This window comes from Lampetra fluviatilis, chromosome 1 (genome assembly GCF_964198595.1).
Source record: "Lampetra fluviatilis chromosome 1, kcLamFluv1.1, whole genome shotgun sequence".
Lineage (NCBI taxonomy): Eukaryota > Metazoa > Chordata > Hyperoartia > Petromyzontiformes > Petromyzontidae > Lampetra > Lampetra fluviatilis.
The window spans coordinates 13,153,796-13,176,056 of NC_136275.1; the positions used below are offsets into that span (position 1 = coordinate 13,153,796).

General features: G+C 46.7%; 2 protein-coding genes across 6 annotated transcripts; one reads left to right on the forward strand and one right to left on the reverse strand.

Annotated features, from left to right (window-relative positions):
* Positions 1–368: 368 nt before the first annotated feature.
* MLX (MAX dimerization protein MLX) lies at positions 369–10,428 on the forward strand. Of its 2 annotated transcripts, XM_078856979.1 has the most exons (9): positions 384–457; positions 4,222–4,272; positions 6,887–6,947; positions 7,920–8,018; positions 8,143–8,240; positions 8,382–8,478; positions 8,623–8,722; positions 8,842–9,043; positions 9,210–10,428. In XM_078856979.1, exons 1-9 carry the CDS (start codon positions 413–415, stop codon positions 9,264–9,266), a joined length of 810 nt encoding a protein of 269 aa, XP_078713105.1. In that variant the 5' UTR covers positions 384–412; the 3' UTR covers positions 9,267–10,428. The 2 variants fall into 2 exon arrangements, with proteins under 2 accessions (XP_078713114.1, XP_078713105.1); XM_078856988.1 differs by lacking the exon at positions 4,222–4,272 and having other exon boundaries at positions 369–457.
* Positions 8,944–20,786, reverse strand: ERCC3 (ERCC excision repair 3, TFIIH core complex helicase subunit). 4 transcript variants are annotated; one of them, XM_078856936.1, is made up of 16 exons: positions 20,717–20,786; positions 17,921–18,126; positions 17,465–17,701; positions 16,970–17,019; positions 16,380–16,518; positions 15,564–15,752; positions 15,204–15,408; positions 14,673–14,987; positions 14,039–14,223; positions 13,541–13,743; positions 11,926–12,022; positions 11,680–11,797; positions 11,477–11,595; positions 10,865–11,017; positions 10,473–10,654; positions 8,944–9,030 (listed from the first exon to the last, which is right to left on the reverse strand). In XM_078856936.1, the coding sequence occupies exons 1-15, from the start codon at positions 20,748–20,750 to the stop codon at positions 10,514–10,516; spliced, it is 2,391 nt and encodes a 796-aa protein (XP_078713062.1). In that variant the 5' UTR covers positions 20,751–20,786; the 3' UTR covers positions 8,944–9,030; positions 10,473–10,513. The 4 variants fall into 4 exon arrangements, with proteins under 4 accessions (XP_078713062.1, XP_078713071.1, XP_078713081.1 ...); XM_078856945.1 differs by having other exon boundaries at positions 9,003–9,054; XM_078856955.1 differs by lacking the exon at positions 8,944–9,030 and having other exon boundaries at positions 10,254–10,585.
* Positions 20,787–22,261: the final 1,475 nt, after the last annotated feature.

Below are 22,261 nucleotides of genomic sequence, written 5' to 3' on the forward strand. Positions count from 1 at the left end.
CCCCCCCGCTCGTGCCTCACCCCCAATGCCCCCCCCCTCGTGCCTCACCCCCAACGCACCCCCCCCCCCCGTGCCTCACCCCCAATGCCCCCCTCTCGTGCCTCACCCCCAATGCCCCCCCCCATCGTGCCTCACCCCCAACGCACCCCCCCCCCCCCCGTGCCTCACCCCCAATGCACCCCCCCCCCCTCGTGCTGGCCCCACCCGCAGCTCAGAAGCGCGAGTGCAGCACCACAACCCCAGTGCGAGGTCTCTTTTCCGCGTGCGGCGCAAAGACGAGAAACACGAGCCTGTGTCTTGTTACGGCAAAGGGGATGGGGGCCCCCTCTCGCTCGTCACGTGGCGGAGCATTGGATCCCTCCGATTGGCGGAGAGGTATATCACGTGACGTAGGGGGCCAGCTTCACGTGCCATGGCGGAGGGGACAGCGGCGGGATCCCCGGACGAGGCGTGGAAGGTGAGACACGGAGACACACAGATACGGAGACAGAGACACGGAGACACGGAGACACAGAGACAGGGAGAGTCTGATACAGAGACACAGAGAGAGAGACAGAGAGAGAGAGACACATAGACAGAAAGTGAGACAGAGACAGAGAGAGACACAGAGATACAGAGAGACAGAGAATGAGACACAGTGAGAGACAGAGAGAGTGAGACACAGAGACACAGTGAGACAGAGAGTAAAACAGAGAGACAGAGTGAGACAGAGAGTGAGACCGAGAGAGACAGAGACACAGAGAGTGAGACACAGAGACACAGACAGAGAGAGTGAGACAGAGACACAGAGTGAGACACAGAGTGACACAGAGCGTGACAGTGACACACAGTGAGACACAAGGCAGTCAGACAGTTAGAGACAGAGTGAGACACGGAGACAGAGTGAAACACAATGAGAAAGTGAGAGACAGAGTGAGACACAGAGACAGACAGTGAGACACAGAGTGAGACACAGAGACAGACAGTGAGAGACAGAGTGAGACACAGAGACAGACAGTGAGACACAGAGACAGAGTGAGAGACAGAGTGAGACACAGAGACACAGAGTGAGACACAGAGACAGACAGTGAGACACAGAGTGAGACACAGAGACAGACAGTGAGAGACAGAGTGAGACACGGAGACAGAGTGAGACACAGAGACAGACAGTGAGAGACAGAGTGAGACACAAGACGGTCAGACATTGAGACACGGAGACAGTGAGAGACAGAGTGAGACACAATGAAACACAATGAGACAGTGAGAGACATCGTGCGAGAGAGCGTTGAGGCACGAGGGAGAGACGGAGTGATAGAGGGCGAGAGACACAATGTGTGTGTGGGGGGTAAAAGATTGGTGAGATTGTGAGCACGAGAGGGGTGGTGGTGTGCGGGAAGTGAGGACGGAGAGTCGGGGTGAGAGGTGGGGCAGTGGTTGTGTTTTTATGGTTTTTATGGTTATTGTGCTTGCTGTGGTTGTTTGTTGAGGGTGGTTGTGGTTGTTAGTGGTGGTTGTGGTTGTTAGTGGTGGTTGTGGTTGTTAGTGGTGGTTGTTAGTGGTGGTTGTGGTTGTTAGTGGTGGTTATGGTTGTTAGTGGTGGTTGTGGTTGTTAGTGGTTGTTGTGGTTGTTAGTGGTGGTTGTTGTGGTTGTTAGTGGTGGTGGTGGTTGTTAGTGGTGGTTGTGGTTGTAAGTGGTTGTTAGTGGTGGTGGTGGTTGTTAGTGGTAGTTGTTAGTGGTGGTTGTGGTTGTTAGTGGTGGCTGTTAGTGGTGGTTGTGGTTGTTAGTGGTGGTTGTTAGTGGTGGTTGTGGTTGTTAGTGGTGGTTGTGGTTGTTAGTGGTGGTTGTGTTTGCTAGTGGTGGTTGTGGTTGCTAGTGGTGGTTGTGGTTGCTAGTGGTGGTTGTTAGTGGTGGTTGTGGTTGTTAGTGGTGGTTGTGGTTGCTAGTGGTGGCTGTTAGTGGTGGTTGTGGTTGCTAGTGGTGGTTGTTAGTGGTGGTTGTGGTTGTTAGTGGTGGTTGTGGTTGTTAGTGGTGGTTGTGGTTGCTAGTGGTGGTTGTGGTTGCTAGTGCTAGTGGTGGTTGTGGTTGCTAGTGGTGGTTGTGGTTGCTAGTGGTGGTTGTTAGTGGTGGTTGTGGTTGTTAGTGGTGGTTGTGGTTGCTAGTGGTGGTTGTGGTTGCTAGTGGTGGTTATTGGTGGTTGTGGTTGTTATTGGTGGTTGTTAGTGGTGGTTGTTAGTGGTGATTGTGGTTGCTAGTGGTGGTTGTTAGTGGTGGTTGTTAGTTGTGATTTGCTAGTGGTGGTTGTTAACGGTGGTTGTTAGTGGTGGTTGCTAGTGGTGATTTTGGTTGCTAGTGGTGGTTGTTAGTGGTGGTTGTTAGTTGTGGTTGCTAGTGGTGGTTGTTAGTGGTGGTTGCTAGTGGTGGTTGCTAGTGGTGGTTGTTAGTGGTGATTGTGGTTGCTAGTGGTGGTTGTTAGTGGTGGTTGTTAGTGGTGATTTTGGTTGCTAGTGGTGGTTGTTAGTGGTGGTTGTTAGTTGTGGTTGCTAGTGGTGGTTGTTAGTGGTGGTTGTTAGTGGTGGTTGCTAGTGGTGGTTGCTAGTGGTGGTTGTTAGTGGTGATTGTGGTTGCTAGTGGTGGTTGTTAGTGGTGGTTGTAGTTGTTAGTGGTGGTTGTGGTTGTTAGTGGTGGTTGTGGTTGTTAGTGGTGGTTGTGGTTGCTAGTGGTGGTTGCTAGTGGTGGTTGTGGTTGCTAGTGGTGGTTGTGATTGCTAGTGGTGGTTGTTAGTGGTGGTTGTGGTTGTTAGTGGTGGTTGTGGTTGTTAGTGGTGGTTGTGGTTGCTAGTGGTGGTTGTTATTGGTGGTTGTGGTTGTTATTGGTGGTTGTGGTTGTTATTGGTGGTTGTTAGTGGTGATTGTGGTTGCTAGTGGTGGTTGTTAGTGGTGGTTGTTAGTTGTGGTTGCTAGTGGTGGTTGTTAACGGTGGTTGTTAGTGGTGGTTGCTAGTGGTGGTTGCTAGTGGTGGTTGTTAGTGGTGATTGTGGTTGCTAGTGGTGGTTGTTAGTGGTGGTTGTTAGTGGTGATTGTGGTTGCTAGTGGTGGTTGTTAGTGGTGGTTGTTAGTGGTGGTTGCTAGTGGTGATTGTGGTTGTTAGTGGTGGTTGTTAGTGGTGGTTGTGGTTGTTAGTGGTGGTGATGGTTGCTAGTGGTGGTTGTGGTTGTTAATGGTGGTTGCTAGTGGTGGTTGCTAGTGGTGGTTGCTAGTGGTGGTTGTTAGTGGTGATTGTGGTTGCTAGTGGTGGTTGCTAGTGGTGGTTGTTAGTGGTGATTGTGGTTGCTAGTGGTGGTTGTTAGTGGTGGTTGTTAGTGGTGATTGTGGTTGCTAGTGGTGGTTGTTAATGGTGGTTGCTAGTGGTGGTTGTGGTTGTTAGTGGTGGTTGTTAGTGGTGGTTGTGGTTGTTAGTGGTGGTGATGGTTGCTAGTGGTGGTGGTTGTTAGTGGTGGTTGTGGTTGCTAGTGGTGGTTGTTAGTGGTGGTTGTGGTTGTTAGTGGTGGTGATGGTTGCTATTGGTGGTTGTGGTTGTTAGTGGTGGTTGTTAGTGGTAATTGTGGTTGTTATTGGTGATTGTGGTTGTTAGTGGTGGTGATGGTTGCTATTGGTGGTTGTGGTTGTTAGTGGTGGTTGTGGTTGTTAGTGGTGGTGATGGTTGCTATTGGTGGTTGTGGTTGTTAGTGGTGGTTGTTAGTGGTGGTTGTGGTTGCTATTGGTGGTTGTTAGTGGTGGTTGTGGTTGTTAGTGGTGGTTGTGGTTGTTAGTGGTGGTTGTGGTTGTTAGTGGTGGTTGTGGTTGTTAGTGATGGTTGTTAGTGGTGGTTGTGGTTGCTAGTGGTGGTTGTTAGTGGTGGTTGTTAGTGGTGGTTGTTAGTGGTGGTTGTTAGTGGTGGTTGTGGGGATCGGTTAGCGCTACGCGGCGCCACGAACCCGGCGACCCGGAGTTCGATTCGGACTTTGGGACTTTCCTCGGTCGACTCAGCCTCAAATGAGTACTTGGGGAGACAAAGGCGGCCGGGCGTGGTTGTTGCCCACCGCCCCCGCTCGTGTGCCGTGCTGGCCTTCATAGGTGCTCGCTAACAGCACTTGCCCCTACAGTCTGTTACAGGCTACACGGGGGTGGGAATCTTTGTCTTTGTTGTGGCCGTGCTGAACTTGATTTTTTGTGTCCTCGTTTCTGCCTCCGGGGGCTTCACAGAGTTGGAGGAACTCCCCGACTCGACCGCAGGAATTGGCTGAGCCGAGCGAGGCGCGTGACAACCGCGACCACCGACCAATAATTGTGCACCAAGTGAACTTTTACCGCATCTAAATGCGGCCGCATCTCAAGATCCCTTTCATAAGCAAACCGTGCTGTTTATTTTCATAGGCAAGGCAGGCAGTGGTATGGCAGAGACGGGGGAAAATGAGCCCCGAACTGAACGGGCAAAGGCGGTCGATGGGCATGGGGATGGCTGGGGAGAAAGAAACGTCAGGCCATGCGGACAGCAGAGCAGAATAAATAATATCCAACTAAGATAATAGGTTTTTCCCCTTTCTGGCAATAAAACGGGTGTTAATGTGTTAAAACACCAAACTGACACCTTTGCAAGGAATCATGTCTGCATTAACCACATACTTGTGAACATGCAAACAAAAAAACATGCTTTGACAGTATGTGCATTGTCTTTGAAACGGATTGGTCCACACCAGAGACAGCTTTCTTGAGAGCCTAGCCTCAAACGGTGTTAGACCATAGGACGCCAAAAGGCGAACAGCACAACGACAACACCACTGTCAGGACAGTGAGAGCTCGGGGTGAGCAGCTACATCATGAGACCTCCTTTGCCAGTATTAAATTATAATAGGGTTTTCCCCTTTCTGGCAATAAAACGGGTGTTAAGATGTTAAAACACCAAACTGGCACCTTTGCAAGGAATCATGTCTGCATGAACCACATGTACTTGTGGTGAACATGCAAACAAAAAAACATGCTCCGACAGTATGTGCATGGTCTTTGAAACTGAGTGAAGGGTGATTTGGCGTTTCGACAAAGCCTTGGTTGCTGGAGTGGAGAGTGCACGGATGGGAGCGGTCGGCAGGTGCACTCTTGAAGTTGATCTGAGATTGGATTGGGGGCCCTTGGAGTGATTGGGGGATGTGGTGCTCGTTTAGGGTGTGGGTGGGAATATTTTTTATGATCTGAAGTTTGGAGATGATTTGATTTGGAGAGGCTGTAGAGTTGCAATAATGGAGTTTATGGGGGGTGGGGGGGGCGTATGAGGTCCTGCAGAGTCTGTGTTGGGAAGTGAACGAGAGCACTGATTTAAGGATGATCTTTCGGGCGCTCTTCACCAGTGACGACGTGAGAAGAGTGTAAGAGTGAGATGCAGTGAATTTAGGATGTGCACAATCCGTGTTTGCCAACTGGACTTTTACCGATAAAGTGCTATTGTTTAGCAACATTTAGCTGCGGGAAGTTAGAATCAATCCAATCTGAAGACGTCAGTTACGCAGAAAAACTGCGAATAAAGAGGTATCGTGAAGAGATGGAAAATGCTTAAATATGACAAGGATCATTCTTATGAAGAAGTAATTTCTTGATGTATTACTGGTCATTGTAATGTTTGGAGAAGGTTCATTTTCTCTAACGATGTAATTGTTTTATCTTTAAGCCTGCGCCTCCACACTCCTGCCTACATAGCTCCTGCAAGGTTTCCTTAAATGGAAATACAGGAACATTCTGCAGCATTAATAAGTTTGACACTGAATTATGTATACAAATTCTAACCCCCCCCCCCCCCCCATTGTGGATACCCACAGTTCTGGTGGCGAGATGTTAACTACCTCGCCTGGTATCGAGGTCGTGGGTTCGATCCCGACCCTGACGCCTGCTGTATATTTGGAGTTTGTATGTTCACCCTGTGGGTGCAAAAATCCGGGTCCTCCGATTTTTCCCTCCACATTTAGAAAGATGCGTTTAGGGTATTTGGCTGCAATAAATTTCCACAAACCACTTCGTTAAGCTGTCGTTTGTGGCCAGGACGCTTCTGAAAAATAGCTGCTATGTAGCTCAGTGGGCCTTACCTGGTAAAATAGAAAGTAGTTCGTTAATCGTTTATTGCAGGGGTGGGGAACGTCCAGCCCGTGGGCCGTATAAGACCCGTGAAATAATTTGGTGTGGCCCTGCCAAGGCAACCGCAGGCGGGACTCGAAATTCAATAAATCTAGGAGCAAACCTGGAAAAGCAGTTGCGAGTAGCAACATCATCAATACCGGCTAACATCACCACGCCTCGCCAAAGAGAAGCAGTTCCAGCCATAACATTAGGGGTGCGTTAATTAAATGTTTGACAAAATATAACAGGCTAATTTTTAAGTTGATAATTTTGTATGGCCCGCGAATGATGTTGCAAATATCCAAATGGCCCTTGGCAGAAATAAGGTTCCCTACCCCTGGTTGAATGTAACAAAGTGTAAGATGTTTTAGGAGCACCGTGTGTATTGGGGTGTGCTGTTCCACACAGGTGGAGGGAAACATCTCCATATAAACATTTCACACATCACACGTTTTTCGTACCAACGTATTTTTTGCGATGTTGAGTGACCCGGAATGGCTGGCCGTGCACTCAGTGCAGCAGCTGGGTGCATTTGGCCAGATTGTTACACGTCAGCTTGGAGGTGTTAATAATTAACTTAACATATTAAAACCTGTCGGTGCCTCCATTACAGCTGTTACAGCTTCATAGATTTTGGAGCTCACAATTTATATCTACCTTTTATTGCAAAACGTGCAGTGGGTTTCGGCGATCTCATATCATGTAAAATTATTGCCTCTCTCTGGGGGGTCCCTTAACGAATGTCTCCATTCTCCTTTTCCAACAGGGCTCTTCTCTTCATGCCAATCACTCCGACCAGAGCTTCAGTGACAGTGGCTTTGAACAGTGTAAGGTTATTACCAATAAAAAATACAACCCCAAACCAGGTCCAAACACTATCAATTCTGCAATCCAGATGTGCCCAGACTGTGGTGTAGACAATTCCAAACTCTCACCCACCCAACTCCTACCACATACGTGCCGTGCAGCCCACAATGATTACGTAAAAAATATCTGAAGTGTCATGATGGGATTAGAGACCATTTCATATTTGCTCATCAGTCATCATAAGCAATGTAAATTCCATACAATTATCGAACATGAATATTGCAGCGGGGCTCAAGATAAATGAAAAAAAGTCCTTCAAAAGTTTTCTAAACAATTGAAAAAAATACATGTCGGAGGGATATAACTGAAAAATACATCAAGAGTATATATACCTCGGGAAGTTATTGAAGGTGCACCGAGATAAATATGTATATATAAAGAGACCATTGATCGCAGGTTGGACTTTTTTAAACGTTTAATAATTAAAGACAACAATGTGCCTCCGTTATTTATCATTATATATTATCTATTTTACATACGGATCAGAAACATGGCCATTGAAAAGAAAGTAGAACAATCTGCAAAGTGCTCAAATAAGCATGGAGATGTGTATGCTTACACTGATAGGAAGAATACTGATTAGAGGACATATAAGTTAAAGACATCATATTGACTTAAGTGGGCTCAGGCAGGGCACGTCACGAGAAGAGGGTCTGTGGTCGACTTATTATGTAGTGGAGCATAAATGAGGACGCATGTTTGAAATACTTCCAGAGATTGAACGATGAGACAGTCATAATTCATGCACTGGAGTTAGATGGAATGCAGCATTGCATGGTAACAGCATGAGGCCTTCAAACAAGTAGAAAAAGTATGTTAATGATAATCCAGTGCTTTATCTTGAGAAACATAACTTTTATATTGACATTTGAGGTTGGGAATTGTTGGCTGCAAAGCAGTATTAATGGTACTTTGCTGTTTCACTGTCTCAGTCTTTGCAGATAGCATAGTCAAGGGAGGAGTTGTTTCACGTACTAACAGCATCAACTCCAACACGGGCTCCAACAGTGCTTCCTCCGTTCCCAACACAGGTTTGTCCATTACGCCAATTGTGCAGTGTCAATAACAAAGCTGTCGGGTAAAGCCCATGCAGTTGGAAAATAGCCAAGCACTTGTTATGATGGAAGGCTTGCCTTGCTTCCCCTCTGTGTGCAGATGATGAAGACAGCGACTACAGGCAAGAGCTGACGTACAAAGACCGCCGGCGTCAAGCTCACACCCAGGCTGAGCAGAAGCGGCGGGATGCCATTAAGGTATTGTTCCTTTTATTACTATGAATAATTTGATGTTTTATCAAACCTATGGTTAATGCAGCATCTCCGTGTAAAATGGTTGCTGTAGTCTGCATTTTTGCCTGTATATTGTGCTTGGCTGAAGAACAATTGTCTTTACAGAAAGGCTATGAAGATCTGCAGGCCATTGTGCCCACCTGTACGCAGCAGGACCTCATTGGCTCCCAGAAAATGAGTAAAGCCACTGTGCTCCAGCGTTGTACGTATTTCACTTTGTTGCTGTTAATCGTGCAACTTCATGGCTAAATTGTGTTTTGCTTTTACCAGTTTTCCAAAACTTTTCATAAGCTTATTTTTTAAAGGGTAATGCCCAGCTTTATGCACTGTTGTATTATTGTTGCAGCCATCGATTACATACATTTCCTCCACAAGGAGAAGAAGAAGCAGGAGGAGGAGTTGTCAACTCTGCGGAAAGAAGTTCTTGCCCTAAAAATCATGAAATCGTAAGAGTCTTACGGAAAATCATTTATTATCATTTACCTGTATTTGCCCCATCGTTGTGTAAGCAATAGCAAATCTCCATAGGGTATCAACGATTGCACGTTTATTTGTATTATTGCAGGAACTACGAGCAGATTGTGCGTGCCCACCAGAGCAATCCACAGCAGGGCCAGGAGCAGGTGTCAGATGAAGTGAAGTTCAGCATCTTCCAGGGTATCATGGATACTCTGTTCCAGTCCTTCAATGCCTCCATTGCCGTGTCCAGCTTCCAGGAGCTGTCTGCCTGTGTCTTCAGTTGGTTGGAGGAGCACTGCAAGCCACAGGTACGTGTAACCTAACCAGCACCTGCAGTGAATGCTTTGGGCGTTGCCACTTAACTCGGATGTGAACAGATAAATACAATTGTGAATTAGCTTTAAATGTAGCTGTTGCAAACAGTTGTGAAAGCGGCCACAAATCAATGACAGGAGTGTTATGTTGCCATTGCAGACCCTGCGGGAGATCGTCCTCGGGGTGCTGCGGCAGCTCAACCCCCAGCACTACTGATGTCCCCGTAGATGGTGCCGGGGCTGGGCCCACACTGCCACCATTTGATCACTCTGGACTATATACACAAAGCGTAGCGAGTGGCACCCTTCAACTGTGCTGCTTACTTTTATTAATAAGCTGCAAAACTTGCATGTGATTTAAAGGGAAACATCTCTACTTGCCTAGGTGTTTTTTACTGGGAATGTGAATTGTATTTTTTTATGTTTATCCTTTCAACAGTTTATCTGCAACTGAATTGTGTTTGACTTTCTGTTTTAACTGTTTATGTATTGTGGAAAACAGCCAAATTTGTGCCTTATACATGTGTAAACCTGCCTCATGCACTACGCTACATCATCTATATTCTTGCAAAAACTTTACTATAACTGTATCTACTTTTGAGACTTGCAAATGAAATAACATTTATTTATGTGTTATACACATTCACCTGATGTGTGCATGTGGAATGAAAGATATTTTCCATTATATCTGGTGGTCATTTTTGCAAATTATTGACGTTTTAATTTTATTTGGAATGTGAAAAAACAATTCCAGAAACTTAACTTCGCAATAATGTGCTTCACTGAAGCACTTTGATTCCACGATATACAGGAAGTGTTGACAGCATTACTCAATGGATAAACCAGGAACCTTTAAAGTTTTGGCAAACGCCATAATTACTGCCTTTATACTGCTCAGGAATATCAATTAACTTTTATTTGCAATTAACAAAATGTATTATTCAGCATATAGCAGTCAAGTTATATGGTTGGAGAAATGCCCATTACAAATTGCAAGCAATTTACTTAAGTATTTTTTATTTTTCAAGATTTTTTTACAATGCTCTAGTGCTCTTTTCGTTTAAACTAACATGGTATTTGATAAAGATTTTAATAGGTAAAAATCTGTCCCATGAAACCCCCAACCATCAATTGTACAATCCACATGCAGTTTTTGTAATGTCATTTTGTTAAACCATTAAGTCATTTTAATGTGAACAACTTTATAACATCTAGTATTACTCTCAAGGAAAGCTAAACCCTGTTTTGACTCCGTATTCATTTAAATGCAAGTTCTGCATATGCATATACAGAAAACGAATGGCTAGGAAGGAAACATATACAAAGTTACAAATGCCTTAAACCCCCCACCACACTTTATAAACAAACTTTCCTCCACACTCTGTGCCATTTTGGCAGTCTTTGGTTGGCGGTCTATTATTACCTTTGGTGTTAAAATCATCAAGGAAATGAGGGCAGTTGCCCTCACTTATTTCGGAAGCGCTTGAAGAGAGGGTGCAGCACTTTGCCACCCATAGACGACTTGGAACGTGGGACCTGGTACTCCAAGTACATAGCATTGTCAGCTCCAGACATGGAACTCATGCTGCCCACACGCCGTGACATCTGCACACAAAGCCACACCATAATCTCAATCTTAACCCATATATCTGGCATTATCTACAAAAACAAGTGATTTACATGCAGGTATGGATGCATTCAAATTAGTCTTGCAATGCAAAGTATTGTTATGTATGGATTAATTATACAAATGGTTAGTCTCTTGCAAGAGCTTTCATGCTGTATCCAAGCACAAGCCTGCGACCGAAGTAATACCTGTGATCGAGGCCCGCCAAATTCACCGGCCACGATCTCCTCCTCAGCGTCCAGATCGGAGGCAGCGAGCACTTTCTGAAGCAGCTGTTGCTGTTCATCCTTGGTAGAGAACATGAGTTCTCCTTCCTCCATGCCTGCAAGCTTTGTAATCACCTGCACAAGTAGTTGACAAAAGACATCACCATTTATTATGTTCAAACTCCAGCTAATCAGCCTTATAAAGTGTCTGAAATTTGGACTGGGAAATTGGGCAATCACGTTTTAAATGTAATTTTCACACCATGGACAATGAGCATAATTTTATGAGGAGTTTTATACTACATTTAAGTTTGTTGGATAAAGGCCTCTCCATGCAGTGTCAATTATGGAGATGTTTTTGACCATGCTTCATGATTTGTCAGTGCAGAGGAGGGGTCGCACCCAGCACTTTATTGACATCACTTGACACGAATGTTAGCTGTGGCTGAATCAAACTCAGGACACTGGGTTCAGAGGACAGTGCAGTAGCCAGTCAATGCTTCACCCAATGCTGCATTGATATTGAAGAGCGTAACCAAAGGGAATTGCATTTAGTGAACAGAAATTGTTCCTGAAGCAATGTTTGGAACCTACTTTGAAGCTGTAACCCTGGTCCACAAGGAAGCGCTGTCGTTTGGCCGAATAGGCCATCTCCTGGGTGTCCTGAGACACGAGTGAGTAGAAGTAAGCGTTGTACTCCTCTGCCACCATGCCTGCGGGAAAACACAAGTTTAGAATGAATTTGTCCAGGCTCTTGGTCCTTCATCGAAAGATGTTGCAACATGGACCCTACCAACCTTTTTTAGCACGCAAGACTCGGCCAAGCCGTTGTGCCTCTTGGCGCCGTGATCCTCCATGGGACGAGATCTGGATAAGCACATTAGCCTCGGGCAGGTCAAAGGATGTGTCGCCAACCTACACACACACACAACCGCAACATGTCTCCTGAAGGATTGTAGATTTTTTTAGGCAGAGCATATGCACTGCACATGTCAGGGATTCTTGGCTGATGTCAATTGAAAACAATGTGTAGAAATACAGACCTTTGAAATAAAGATGGTGTTTATTTTGGGATTGTGCTTGAAATTCTGTAGGATCTGCATACGCTCGCCTTGTGAAGTTGGCCCATAAATATATGGCCTGTAAAAAGTGATTCAAAATGTTGGTGTACATCATATTGCTACATAAATCAGAAAAAAACATTAAATGCATAGCATTCCATTTAGTAAAAATAACATTTTGGTATATGTCTTAAAATGTAATTTTCAACTAATTTACAATCTTTTATATAGTGCCCTTTATGCTAGCATGTCACAGAGCACTTTACAACCGAAAAGAAACTGGCATCTCATTTCCAACATTTAAAATACCATCCCTGTGTCTGCTGTCCCTGGGCACAATGTGACTCAGGATCTAGCCTACAAATGGGCATTAGTCTGGAAGGATCTGTGGGCCATGGAAGCGAGGCGGTTGAGCTTTTCCATCAGAGCAACATATGACATCCTTCCAACACCAGTTAATCTTCACCAATGGTATGGTGAAGATCCGGACTGTGCCCTCTGTTCCATGCCAGCCAACCTCAGGCACATTCTCACAGGGTGTAAAACAAGCCTCACCCAAGGACGCTACACTTGGCGTCACAACCAAGTCCTTAAAAACCTTGCGTCCGCCCTGGAGGACAAACGAGCTGCCACCAACTCCCTACCACCCCCAGCAGCATCACACCCCTTACGGACGACCTTTGTCCGCGAAGGGGCTAAACCACCGAAGAGCGGCTCTACACCAATAGAGCGAGACCAGCTGCGCTTGGCCCGCGACTGGAAAATGCTAGCTGACATTGGCCGGCAACTTGTGTTTCCTCCGGAGATCGCAACCACCACCCTAAGACCTGACATGGTGCTCTGGTCCCGTTCGCTCAAGAAGGTCTTCATCATTGAGCTCACAGTACCCTGGGAGGACTCAGTAGATGAGGCTTATGAGCGAAAACATCTGCGCTATGCCGATCTAGCTGCCGAAGCACGGCATCATGGCTGGAACACAGAAGTCCGACCAGTGGAGGTGGGCTGCAGAGGTTTTGTGGCAACATCTACAACCAGACTGCTTAGAGACCTGGGAATTAAGGGCCAGAGCCAGCGTTCGGCAATCAAAGCTGTATCGGAGGCGGCAGAAGGCAGCAGTCAGTGGCTCTGGATGAAGAGGAAAGACCCCAGCTGGGCCCCAAAGTGAGAGGGCCAGGAGGTATGCAGTCAACAATGCTTGACTCAGGGAGGACGCCCCTGCCATGCATAGTCCCATGGGATGTTGGCTACCAACAACAAGGCAACTCCTATGACTAATTGGGAATGGGACGCAAGCGTAGGATTGATCACCCTGTCGCTGGCCGCCTTTGGGGAGGGTGTATAGTATGAAAGGCCGAAACACCCTAGGAACCAAAGGGTCACTACTGACGATGCGCTCCCCAAATTTCACCAGGCTCACTGTTCATGAACTCTTGGAAGTGCTTGCACAAAGGATAGTAACATCTCATCCTGTGTTCTTTGGAATCTGCCAGTAGGGGAGGGTGATGATTGCTCCAATGTGTAATCCCAATTGAATAATTTGGATGTTCACATCTTTCCCACAAACACAGCAGGGCAACGTGTTGATGGGAGCACCCACTTGTTGAGCCGTACTGCATACTCCTTGAGTGCAAACACGTTGTCTGCAAACACGATGACCTTGTCGTTGCGGCGCTCGTGGAAGCGGATCAGGAACTGGCAGGCACGGAACTTGTTTGGGTTCATTACATAGAGCAGCAGCCGCTTCTTGGTCCGGGTTGACACGTACTCCCGGTAAAATTCCGGGGTCATGGGACACCACACCTTGGTGGACAGCCGGTGTCAGTGTGAGGCAAATATAACAGACTCAACTGTGCTACAGCCAACTGCTATTGCATTGGTGGGGGAATGTTTAATTTTTTGGAAATGTAATTGCCATTCTTGAGAAACGAACTATTCCCAATATTTTTCTTTATTTTAATATGCTTTGAACAACCACAAATTAGACAATTAATACAATTGAGAGGTAATTATGAAACAAAGTAATTTCAGGGTAATCAAACATACTCCATCGGGCAGCTCTTAAAAGCTGTGAATTTCTGAACCTCTCTCCACTCACCTCGGCACACTGCACCTTAGCAATGTAACCAGCATTCTGCAGCTCCATCCAGTTGGCTTCGTACAGTTTGGGGCCAATGAGGAAGTTGAGGTCAACGATCTTGTCGTCCTCGCGCACTAGTGTGGCCGTAAGGCCCAGCTTGCAGTGCGCCTGCACAATGGTCAGCACCCGGCGGAACATGCGAGCTGCAGGTTGAGGGAGGCAGCGGGCAATTCGGGTGATTGCAAATATATTAACATTTGAAAAATGTTAAGTGGATTGTTCACTGTAACGTGTTAAGCGTGATAATGGGTTTTTTTACCCTTTTATCTGGCAACAAAACTGACACATTTTTTTTTTACAAGCGCCTTTTGGCTTCATCTGGTCCAACACCATGTGAGACTAGGCTCTAAGGAAAGCTGTCTCGGGTGTGGACCAATCAACTTCAAGGACAGCGCATACATTATCAGTTATGTTTTTTGTTTGCATTATGACTGCAGATATTGTGGTCTATGCAAACATGACTCCTTGTAAAAAAGGTGTCAGTTTTGTTGCCAGATAAAAGGGTAAAAAAACAATTATCATGTTTTTTACTGGCAAATGAGGTTCCAATGGTGTTAAGCATGCTGCATATATTTCTTCATAAGAGTTTAACCTGGAATCGTGTGGACCTCATCCAGAAGCATTAGTCCCCACTCCTGGCTCTTCATCCAATCCATGACACGCTCTGCCTCCCAAGATCGCTTTGTCGTGTGGCCCAGCATGGAATATGTGCTAATGGCGATTCCACAACCCGATGGCTTGTCCTTGGCATCAGAAGTAAACCGGCAGATTTGGCTCTCATCTGCCGTTGACCACATCCGGAATTGAGCCTTCCACTGTTCCACTGACACCGCAGATGTGCAGAGTACAAGACAGCGCTTTCTGACCGTGCATGCTGCTGTCACACCCACTAACGATTTCCCAGCACCTGCGGGTGAAGCAAATGCGTACGTTATAACGAACTTATTTGTAAGGCATAAACTTTTCCAAAAACATTAGGACATTTATTTCTCACAATTTGTACTAAAATTTTCACGTGGCTTATTGTTAAGTAGTTGGATGTAAAATTATGCACAAATTAATTTTAGTATATATTTCACATAAACAACAGGGCAAAGTGAGGCGTTCTCATGTTGACACACACCACATGGCAGCACAATGACTCCCGAACGGGCTCGGCCATTGCCGAACATCTTCCGGAGGCTCTTCTCCTGGTATGGCCGCAGCACAGCAGTGGGCTTAAGGTCAATATCAAGGTCTGGGTTGACTGCATCATTTCGGAAGTCGTACTCGGCCAACAATGGGAACTCCATTTCGATGCAGCGTTTCTGGAGAAGTTCAATTGTGTCCTGCACAAGGCACATGGATCGTGATGAGAAAAGTAAGCATCCGAATCTTTAAAAATTCAAGTTTAAACACCGATATATATATTTGAATCTACGGATGAAATGAGCTTTACAAATGTAAATTATATTAAATGACATTAGATTTGCTCTCACTGTACCTGTTTGATCTCAAAGGAGACGGTATGGGTCTCCACAGCCTCATCCTCATCCTCCTTGTCCATCTGCTCATAGAAGTGGAATATGTCTGATGGGACAACTGTCTGTGCTTCTGTCTGTTCTGAAGTCTGCCCCTGGGATGTGGAGGCTCCATCAGCTCCTCCCGAGCTAGTGGTGCTTGGTTTATTCAGCTTCAACAAGACAAAGCAAAATTTATTTTATTTCACTCCTTTGAAGTATGACATGTTAGCAATGAAGAACATACATGTTTTGCATTGTGGCCAAGTTCAACAACTTATTTTCAAACTCTTAGGTTTTTTCGGTAAAGTCACGTAGGTAAAAATAAATAATAATAAATAATAATAAATAATAGAAATAATAATAGAAATAAAATAAATCACGACGTTTCGGGCGCAACACAAGCGTCCGTCATCAGGTGGAACAACCACAGCAAGAAACAATTGCTGAAGCTTCAAATCTAGAACTTATTTTCAATATAAAAAATTTACAGTTTTTTGCGTTGCACACTGCAGTAAGACTATAGTTATCTTGATTATAGGACCACCAGTCTTATAATCAAGTCATTTCCTCTTCTGATTTGCGAGAAAGTCAGAAGACTACGTTGGAAAGTTTAGGGAAAGATTGAGGGAGACTAAAAGAGAACATGGCGAAGTTGTCAAGGAGAACATGTGAGGATACTGTGCAGCTGGCTATCGATGGAAACCTGTGGAAACAGAGAACTCGCAAAGCAGACCCCGCCAAGTGACACAATGCTTGTATTGGGATGCCCCCTGGTGGACGTGACAGATGGTGCTTACTTGTAGGGCTGATTTGCCAGAAAATGTTTCGTTGATGAGGGGTGTCTCCCCCTCCTCAGAGCGCAGTCGACACTGCTTCACCACATCATCCTGCAGCAGTTGCTGAATCACGTCCGGAAAGGCACTCTCCACAAAATACCTGCAGTCGGTCACGTGCTGCTCCATCAACGGTCATATTCACAACTCAACCTCCTGGATAAGATAACCAGTTGACCTCCCACAAAATGGAACACCCTTTTGACAGATAAGCAGACATGATTCCCAAGTGGGATACGAACTTGAAACCTTCCGATAATAAGTTGCGAGTTACCTACAGCATTTTTGGTTCATCTACCACATCTTTATGCTCATGCTTTTCTCCAATTTACATTAAATACATCCCCAATCTGTAGATTTCATTCAATTTTTACAACTACTCTAGAATAATAATTGGTTTCTGTTATACAGCGCCATGAGATATAGGTGAACTGAAGATTCATATCGGCAATTTTTATCATGGTGTAAAAGTAAATAACATCCTTCGGAGATTATTTAAAAATATTTTTAGCAACATTACCAAATAAAAACAAATATCCACACTTTGTATTTACCTGTTATGCTTCAGTACAAGTTTGACTTTTCCGTAGCTGACTGTGCAGAGCTGCGCAAGAAACATTGTTGAAATTTAAGTGAATACATTGCTGTGCTGTGACTCTACAAGACCCCTGATGCTTATCACATGTATACATTCATCTCAGTATTTGCATATACAGTACATGGTGCATAATTGCCTCAGGAACGCAAACATTCAAAAGGAATCCCCAGTGGCAGCTGCCTCAGTGCGGCGGCACAAGACAACGCCGCACTAGCCTGCATGTTGGTATTAATGTGTCCGTAGAGGGAAGTGATTTTTGCTTACAATTCCAATTTACCAATTATTCATAGTTGCCAAATTTTCACTGAGGCCTGCACACAATCACTTTTTTTTTTATTACGTCATGGGATTTTTAAAGTCCAATGTTAAGAGCACGGCACGTATTTTATGGTTATGACACCCGCGATGTTTCTAGAGACATGTGTGTCCCATGTACCTGCACTATTCTTACCCTAATGAAGGTGAGTATTCCATCAGGAATGCTGGTCTTGTTCAGTTTCTGGAGGTATTCTATGATGTCAGAGGTTTGGAGGCCGACACTCACAGCGGCATACAGGGAGTACGCCGTTAGCCGGTACTCATGTATACGTGCCGGCCGGCACACAGGCTCCGCTATTGCAATCAAAAAGTCATGTGCATACTTGTACACGGGCGAGAAGGCTTCCAGGAAGATGTGGCCGTCGGGTGCCTGACAAGCATGAGTGATCAAGTTTGATCAGTTTGCAGAATTAAGACATAAAATGCAACATCACATGTATAGGTGAAGAATCGGCTTCCTGATAAATTAAACATGTACACATTATACGTAAATGCGTTACTTAATCAGTGGACAATCATCCATTGTTAACAAACCTTCATATAAATGCAACTTAATAATGAACAGTTACATGTAACATGAAGAGCTCACCACCCAGAGGGGGCGTGACGAGTGGTCTTGTTTGAGGGTCATCTGTGAGCGGTAATCTTTTGCTCCAAATTCGTCGATTATTGTGTTTGCCGTCTCCACCTGCCGACCAGCAGCAGTCGGGACTGCCTCTTGCTGATCTTCATCCTCATTAGCTGCCGCCTCCTCCTCCTCGTCCTCATCTTTGCGCTTCCTCAAGCGCTTCCTGTCTGATGGTGCAGGCACGCATAGATCACACAATTACATGCAGGCAACGCAACAAATGTAAAACTCTTACAAGGCAGCTTAACTTCATTATCTGTGTTAAACTCAGGTCGCCAGGTTTATAGTGCACTGTGTTAACCATTGCACCAATGCCCCCAATACACACATTCACACATACACCAGCACACAATTTACATTCCACGCATTCATACATACTCTTAGGCTTTTTTCGGTAAAGTCACGTAGGTAAGATGCAGTAAATTTTTGCTGTGACGGTCCCACCTGATGACGGAGACTTGTGTTGCTTCCGAAACGTCGTGATTTATTATTTTATTTCTATTACTACTTCTATTAATTTTATTTTTTTACCTACGTGACTTTACCAAAAAAAGCCTAAGAGTATGAATCCTCGATTTAAAGCTTTCGTGACTGCAGGGATTCATACTTATTCTTGGTTCTTTTGGTAAAGTCACGTAGAAGGGAAGTAATAAAATAATAAAAATAAAACAATAAAATAATTCTCACGACGTTTCGGCCACAACGCAAGCAGCCGTCCTCAGGTGAAGACCAGGTCTGTCGGGGAGACAGCGTCTGAATTCATTCATTCAGACGCTTCATTCAGACGCTGTCTCCCCGACAGACCTGGTCTTCACCTGAGGACGGCTGCTTGCGTTGTGGCCGAAACGTCGTGATAATTATTTTATTACGTTTTATTTTTATTATTTTATTACTTCCCTTCTACGTGACTTTACCCAAAGAACCAAGAAGAAGTATGAATCCTTGCAGTCACGAAAGCTTCAAATCTAGAACGCATTCATACATTTACGCATATTGTTATACACATTCAGACACAACAAGTGCCATTTGCCACCGAGGTACGTGACATTACCACAGCGCTGTTGCCATGCTATGTGCACTTTGGAGACATTACGCGAAGGCTCGCTGGCAGGTCACAGTTCAGACCAAGGTGGTTGTGGGTTAACTTGTCTGGCAGATACACAACCAGAGCTGCCCCATAGTGCCACACTATATTTTAGCCTCCATAGAGGCTGATCGCGACACAATTGGCACCAGTCATCAGGAAATCCAATTAGCGCCTTGTCCTACTGCACCATGTCAGCCTCTATTGTGCCCGTCTGGATGGCCAAATAGAAGCTGTTTGCACATTCTGTGGGCTACATGGCCCAGCCAACAGAATCAAGTAATGGCGAGCACCTTGTAATCGATCCTGGATAAATCCAAGATAGATCGTAGGCAGGCCAGCCTGAATGTTTCAAGCAGGCGCAGGTGTTCTTGTAATGGGGTCCACATTTCGCAAACATGTAACATAAACTGTGGAACAACAGGTCCGGCCAGCTTCTAGCACGATTTTGCAACCCATGAAAACTTGCATACGCAGATTCATAAATTCACTTTCACACATGCAGACATTCACACTCGCTCACACACGCAGTCCGATACATTCTCAAACACACACTGGCACGCCTATTCCACACGTTCAAGTTCATTTATTAGGTATAGCACTGTGAGCCATTCGGCTCTTGAATCGGGTGCAACCGCAACAAACAAAAACATGAACAAGAAAACATCTTAAAGTGAATATGTGACTAAGTGCAAACAGAAAATCCAAGAAAAGACAGCAAAATATTGCAGAAAAAGCACCGTACACCAACACTGTGTGCAAAAATCCCAGTGGGATGCAAGTCAAACAACAACAATCACCACAAGACAACTTAGATTAAGGGCCATCAGTCTAACGTACTCCCATGCACACTCACACACCAACACAGAATCGCACACGGACGGACACTCATTATATGCGTGTTAGGATCGATGCTGTCAGCGATCACCACTGAAGACCGGCAGAGTATACGAGGGGTGATGTGGCCCACACATTTGTCTCCCAAGTGGCGATGTTAACACACCGCACCAGGTCCTAAATGTGAGGCCAAGGCCCGGTTCAGACAATCGCCACCGGTGTTGGCCGTGAGTCGAACTCGGGCTGCCACCACCACCCCCCGGCACTCTCCTCTGTCTCTCTCTTTACACACAGGCTGGCACTACAACACAGGCTGCCACTACAACACAGGCTGGCACTCAACTCGTCTTGCACAGAGACACAGAGACCCACACACCCCGAGAGATTCGTCACACAAAGAGAGCTAGACTCGCCACGGCACCATCATGAGCGGCAGCATCGGACCTAGGCCCGGGCCTCTAAGCTCTCATCACCACCATCATCACCATCATCATCATTACCATCATCATCACCATCATCATCACCACCATCATCATCATGATCACCACCACCACCATCATCATCATCACCACCATCATCATCACCATCATCACCACCATCATCATCATCACCACCATCATCATCATCACCACCATCATCATTACCACCATCATCATCATCACCACCATCATCATTACCACCACCATCATCATCATCACCACCACCACCACCATCATCACCACCATCATCATCATCATCACCACCACCATCATCATCATCACCACCATCATCATCATCACCACCACCATCATCACCATCCTCCTCGCGTCTCGGGGGTGTTGCACAGCGCCACGCACCTTTGTCTCCGCGCTCCCGGTCTCGCTTCCCCATCGCTGCTGTGGGGGGGGGGCACGCGAGGGGGGGGCACGGGGGGCACGCGAGGGGGGAGGGGCACGCGAGGGGGGGGGCGCGAGGGGGGGCACGCGGCGGAGTGGGGGGGGGAGTGGGGAGACGCCGCCCAGAAGCACGGGGGGGGCACGCGAGGGAGGAGGGCACGAGGGGGGGGGGGCACGCGAGGGGGGGGGCGAGGTGGGGGCACGGGGGGGACGCGAGGGGGGGGGGCACGAGGGGGGCACGAGGCAACAGCGGCAGCAGCAACGGGAGCAGCAGCAGCAGTGGCAGCAGCAGCAACGGGAGCCGGTCCCAGCAGCCCCTGCGGAACCACGTGTGTCCGGGCGACACACGTGGGAGGCTGTGGGGCGTGGGGAGCGGTGGTGCAGCGGTTAGCGCAGCGCTGCGTGACGAACTCGCCCACCCGGGTTCGATTCCTGCTCACGGCCAACACCGGCGACGATTGTCTGGACCCGTTCCGGGGCTCCGCTAGGTCGACTCAGCCTCAAATTACTCACTCAGTGCGGTGTGTTAACGTCGCCAATTGGGGAGACAAAGGCAGCCGGGCGTGGTGCTGGCCACCCACCCCCTCGTGTGCCACTGTGCCGGCCTTCATAGGTGCTCGCTAACAGCACTTGCCCCTACAGTCTGCTACAGGCTACACGGGGGATCTTTGTTTTTGTCCTATCTCATGTGAAGCTCTGTGGACGCTACTGGGCAGTCGCCCTCCAGCAACAACGGAGGGCAGAGGAGTGACGCTCACAACAACGAGCAGGGCGCTGGGCGGATAAAACGAAGAAAGTTGGCACAATGGGGGGGGGGGGGTACAAGTTGGTGGATCTGCCAGTCATCTCAGTCAGTCAACCCATGGCACCTGGGTCTGTTCCGTGACCTGCCAGCTTTGGTCACTTCACATGGCGGAGCGACGCTCACAACAACGAGCAGGGCGCTGGGCGGCTAAAACGAAGAAAGTTGGCACAGTGGGAGGGGGGTACAAGTTGGTGGATCTGCCAGTCATCTCAGTCAGTCAACCCATGGCACCTGGGTCTGTTCCGTGACCTGCCAGCTTTGGTCACTTCACATGGCCTCAAAAGTGCACCTAACATGGCAAAAGCGCCGTGGGGACGTCACCGCCACTCAGTGGTGAACGGTGGGTATTGTTGTTGATCTCCTTCCTATTCGGTGACATGCCCGTTACAATACTGTAATAATACACTTTCTTTTAAGCCAGTAAGATTGACGGATGTGTTGAGTTTTTTGTGTGCGTGTGCGTCAGTGCCAAACGCAACAACAGCAGCAGCACCACCAAATAAAGTGGCCTATTAAGGAAGGTGTGATGCGGATTCGGTGACCCGTTTGTATGCTCAGCATCCACTCACTTTATGATGTGCACTCAGACACACGGAATCCACACACGCTCAGTCTCGCATACACAGACTCGCACACACAGACACTCCCATTCGCACACAATCGCATACAGAGAATCACGCTCACGCAGACTGGAACACACT